Raw genomic sequence first — 5,119 nt, forward strand, 5'->3', positions numbered from 1 at the left:
TCCCCTTGTTCTCGAACCCCACGGTGTCCCCAGGGGAGCGCGTACCTCGGTTTTGTAGAAGCGGTGGATTGCGCTGCTGATGGTGCAGCCCACGTAGCCCTCGGCGGCGTCGGGGTTGTGGAGGAAGCGGATCTCCAGGGGGGCCGCGTCCTCGCCCACGTCGATGGCCTGGACGTAGGTGTGAGTGGTCCAGTCCCACACGTTGAGGCGGCGTCCGTAGAGCCCTGGGAGGGTGGGGGGGGGGGTCAGAGGGGGTGCTGCGAGGCTCAGGGTCTCAAGCAGATGTGCTATGGATTCGGGTGAGTCCTCAGCCCCTTTAGCTCCCCGCAGAGATGACCCCCTGGTCTCCGCACCAGCACAGGCCGGTTGCTTTGGACCTTGGCAAAAGCCGTGGGAAGATGCCCAGAATCCAACGGGGACCATCTCGCTAGGAGGGGGCTGGGAAGGGCAGGGTAACCTTTGGGGGGGAGCTGGGCTGAGATGGGGCTTCATCCTTCACCCCTACGGCCAAATTCCAACCCCACGTACAGCTCAACAGCGGCATTTATGGACTGCCTTGGGTTGAACTTCTGGTGCTTGCATCTGAAGTGTGTAAATGGGCTGGGCTTGCCTTTCTTAAATCCAGGGGATCTCTAGGGATTAGTGTGAAATTCATTTTGCCGGCAAACTGTCTTGGACACTTTTATCTGCACCCATTAGATGCCAGCTCTCACTAGCAACAGAAAAGAGTTGAAATTTGACCTTGCAGTCCTGCTCAGCGTCTCTCTCCTGGAGCATTTAAACAACTGCTTTCTCACCTTTCTTCAGATCATTTGGGTCAAATCCATATCCCAGGCATTTTGGGACTCCCCATTCAGTGCTGATCAGGACGTTATGGCGTGGCTGGTACCAGAAGTCATAACCCATTGGGGGGATCTTGTCCCCTTTCTCCCAGTTCCCCTTGATCTCAAAGGTCTCTCCGTCCAGCAGAATAAAGCCGCCTGATGCAAAACCAAAACCACATCGGTAGTGAGGAAATCACCCAGATTAACACTTTACGTGTTATAAAACAAGCAGCAACAGAGAGATCAGCCCGCTGCAGACCAGGCTGCTGAACGGGCTGGGAGACCTGGACGAAGCCTCCAGGACAGCTGTGGATGTGGGGACCGTTCCTCCCGTCCCTGCACCCTCTCCCTGGAGGACTGGGGTACCTTTCCCGCTGCCGGCTGGGTCTCCCAGGGTGCTGATCATGATTTCACCGCTGCCCAGGCAGTGGGAGGTGTGGGGATAACCCAGGTTGCACTTCCAGAAGACGTCCTCTGAGTTGACAACCTGCCGGGAGTTCACAGGCACCGTTACGTCCTCCGTGCCGGGCTGTCCCAGGCGAGAAGGGTGTTTGCCGCTGCGCTGAACGCAGGTTTGCAAGGCTGGCATTACCCCGTGGCACAGCCGGGCAGCTCCTGCCTGACCTCAAGATGGGACTTGCCGTGCAGCCAGAGGGGCTGAACGCCTGAGCTGGGGCTGAGCGTGCATGGTCCTGCGTCCCAAGACATGCCGGCACATGGGGCGGCTGCTGCGTTCACCCCAAGAAGCTGGCTGCCGGCCACCCGCGAGGCCCTCGCACACCCAGGCTTGGGACAAACTGCACGCAGGTGCCTGGGGCTCCTTCGGAGACACACGCCGCAGGCGAGACGTGGACTATAAACCTGACGGCAGTGCTGTGCCCTGGGCCCCTCCTGCATCGAGCTAGATGCAGAACTCAGTATTTGCACATCAGCAGGAGAAAACCACCTTCCACAGCCTTCCCGTACTGTCATCCAGACATCAGGGTCCTGCAAAGCTCTTAGATGTACCCCAAAGCCTCTCTGCCAAGCTGTCACCGCAGCCAGAAGCCATGATCCCAGTCCCTTAGCTTTTAATGTGTATCGGCACCGCCTCCCAGGTACCTTGAAAAGCCTGGGAGCTCGCAGATCGGTTCCCACGTCCACCACGTAGATGCGGGAGGAGATGAAGCTGGGCAGGATCAGGCGGTTCCGCTTCTTGGTGGCATCCCCGAAGCAGCTGCTGCAAGCGTTCCACCCCGAGTGGTGCAGCTCATCCCCCAGGTTGGGCATGGGCAGGCGGTGGATCACCTGCAAAATCCCAGCCTTGCTTACACCGCTCTTTCCTCTGCCAAGTGCAGGGTCACGGGCAGACCGGGGAGCTCAGGGCATTGCAGAGCCCACCATAGGGTCAGGATGCCTCAGGCAAGTCTCACCCTACGGAGGGGAGCGATGGTGCGCAGGGGATCCCAAGGACGGGGGTGAAGCGGATTTTGCAAGCATTTTGTAAGCAGAGGAAGGCTCAGAGTCTTGGGGAGAACTGGACAGGCATTCGGTACTGAGCCAGCAGCTTTGGGGAGCGTGGTGCACAAGCACTGAGCTGTTTCCCAGGCCAGTTTAATACCAAGATAAAGCGTTGGGTACCTGGCAATAGTGCGGAGATTTGGGGTTGACATCCACAGTGGCCAGAAAGTCGGGTTTCTTCCTCCCAGTGTTCCTGTAGATGCAGGGCACGTACACAATCTCCTCCCGGGGACCTTTCAAGGCAGAAAAGATGCTTGAGCATCAGCAGAAACCCCCTTTGACACAATAAAAACCTTGCAGGAGTCTCTGGTCAGCCTAGATCTCCCTCCCGGGCAGCCGGTGTGTTCCCCCATAAGTATGGGGCAGTTGGATCTCCATCTCTCTGCCGTACCAGAGGCACTAGGCTGCGCCCCGTTTGGAGGGGGCTGCCCTGTGGGGGTTTGGGCTTATTCAGATCCCCTGCCCTGGGAAGGGATCTCTGGACCTCAGAGTCCCTAAGGAAGTCCACGGCTTTGGGATCACCCCATGCCTGCAAGGACATGCCAGCCCATCCCCAATCCTATCAATCACGCGAATCAAACCACACCGTGTCTCACTTCCATCACATCTAACAGGAGAGGCCTTAAAAACTCTTGAGAAGTGCTTGCCAGACTGAAGTCAAAGGCAGAAAGGCCCCGAGCCCCTGCGCAGTCCCACAGTCCTACCAAGCAGTGAAAATCCACCGTGACGCGGTCCTGCAAAAGCTCCCTGCCTGCAGGGCATCCCGCTGGGAAAGGGCGAAGGCTCTGTCCCAGGGATGTCCTCGCAGCGACGGGTCCTGCTCCCCAACCGGGAGCTGCTGCCCTGGTGCACGCACCGCTCCGGATAGCCAGGGTGATCAGCTTTGCTGGGAAATGGCTCTGCTCCAGGACCTGAGCGCTGCTCAGCCCCCAGGCACGGGCATTCAGACCCCACAAAGTCTCCTTACCACTGTGGAGACTGTACTCACTCTCAGTTGTGCCAGGATAAAGTACTGCCAAAGCGAGGGCTAGCGGGGAAGAACTGGTCTGGGAAACACTGAGGAGGAGAGAGGAGTGGGAAACAGAGAGAGAGAGGTGATTTGGCACCTTTGGATTTGATCCAAAGCAGGTAATAGCTAGCTTTGCAGCATGGTGCCTTTATAAACACTTATGCGGTGGTGCCTGTGTCAGTCTTGGGTTTGAGAGCAGCTGCCAAACGCCGAGGGATCCCATCCCTGCAGCTGCACCAAAGGTCAGGGTATGGGACACAGCCACAGAGCTCATACCCCCCCCGAGGTATCCAAAGGACACCGAGGAGCTTCTCACCACCTGCGCAGGAGCCTGACCTGCCAGATGTCTGCATGGAAGAGCTTTTTGGGTGCCAGAGTTACTGAAGCAACCAGAGAGTTCTCCAACTTGCCAGAGTCGCAGAGTCAATGGGATTTGTGCTATTTGCTCTTCATTTAAATCACTCTCCGGCCCTGCCAACATGCGGGGATGTTTTAAAGACTCATCTCTTCATTGGTGTTTTCTTGGTTTCAGGGATGGGAATCACAGATCGCGAGCAAGCTCCAGAGCTCTCTAAGGTTTCACGGATGTGTTTGCTAAGCCCTAGAGAAGAGGATTAAGGGAGGGATAGCACCAGTGTTTCGGCAGTGCAGCAAGAAAGATTCTCAGGCAAAGCGTCCAGACATGTAAGGAAGCAACCTGTGAGGCTGGTTTTTATACAAGAAGGTTTTGTCGTGTTGTGGTCCCAGCCATTGGGAGCAGAGTGCAATGAAAGAGCAGGATGGTCCCCTCTCCCTCCCCCGGGTTTAGCTCTGGTAGTGGCGTCATGGGGCTATAGCAATACAATTGCCTCTCAGAAACTTAAAAATCCCTTTTGGTTTTGCATAAGGAAGCCACAGGTGACTGCTGCAGGCTATGACCCATCCCAGGCCATCATGAAACTTAAAAAGGTTTGTTCTGACACCAAGCTGTCATTATGCAATGGATGTGTGGCCTCAAAACAGGCGAAAAGCAAAACCATCGCTTCCCTAACGCTTGCTAGGAGCCTCCTTGGAGAATGGAGTTAATTGATAACGCCCTCCTGAAAGCATTGTTTTAATCTTCACCTAAAGCACAGACAGCGCAAGGCTCTTCCCTGCCTGCCCTAGATTTCAGACTTGCCTTTCATCGCATCCAGAGGCGAGGCGAAGCCAGGACCACAGGCTCCACACTTTTCTGCATTGAGAAGAACAGAAACAAACAGAAATTAGATGGCAGCGAGTTCTTTTAATCCCCTTTTTACAACGGAACCGCTCGCTGGAGCGGCTGCACGCGATCCCACCCTATGGCAACGTCCAAGGTGAACCAGGATGCCTGCGTGCATCCAAATCACCCCCAGAAAGGTTTGGGGCTCTGGGCAGCCAGAAATGCCAGTGAAATATTCCTAGTGCAGAAAGGGACAAGGCTGCATCTCTCTGCTTCACGTCCCTGTGGCGGAGAGGAAGGGTTGCTCCATATGTGTAGGGCAATGCCAGGCTTGCTTGGCCTCAAGGAGAGGTCGAGAGCTCTGTGGTTCATCTGTGAGGAGGAGGAGGAGGAGGGGAGGCAGCGAGGAAGAAAGGCAGTATGGCCGGGATGCTGCATTGGGTCAGAAGGAGGGGAAAGGATTCTCCTGGGAGCCGAGCGGGGAGAGAGCATCCCCTCGCTGTGGGGTGAGGAGGGGGGTGAGCCAAGCCCCAGGCTCTGCTCTGCGGCTCCTCCTGACCCTCTTTGGGATGGCTGCACTTTGCTGTGCCTTGGTTTGGGGGC

The 5,119-nt window shown here is 56.5% G+C and overlaps 1 protein-coding gene across 1 annotated transcript in view; it reads right to left on the reverse strand.

Moving 5' to 3' along the window:
* Window positions 1-4,538, reverse strand: part of LOC104164981 (selenium-binding protein 1-like) — a 5,929-nt gene extending 1,391 nt beyond the window's left edge. The window contains exons 1-6 of the mRNA XM_009704474.1: window positions 4,493-4,538; window positions 2,445-2,557; window positions 1,926-2,111; window positions 1,191-1,311; window positions 798-980; window positions 46-224 (exon numbers count right to left, since the gene is read on the reverse strand). Coding sequence (XP_009702776.1) covers window positions 46-224; window positions 798-980; window positions 1,191-1,311; window positions 1,926-2,111; window positions 2,445-2,557; window positions 4,493-4,499 — 789 coding nt within the window. The 5' untranslated portion in view covers window positions 4,500-4,538. The remainder of the gene's footprint in view (window positions 1-45; window positions 225-797; window positions 981-1,190; window positions 1,312-1,925; window positions 2,112-2,444; window positions 2,558-4,492) is intronic.
* Window positions 4,539-5,119: the final 581 nt, after the last annotated feature.

The sequence above is a fragment of the Cariama cristata genome, unplaced genomic scaffold (genome assembly GCF_000690535.1).
Source record: "Cariama cristata isolate BGI_N322 unplaced genomic scaffold, ASM69053v1 scaffold26657, whole genome shotgun sequence".
NCBI lineage: Eukaryota > Metazoa > Chordata > Aves > Cariamiformes > Cariamidae > Cariama > Cariama cristata.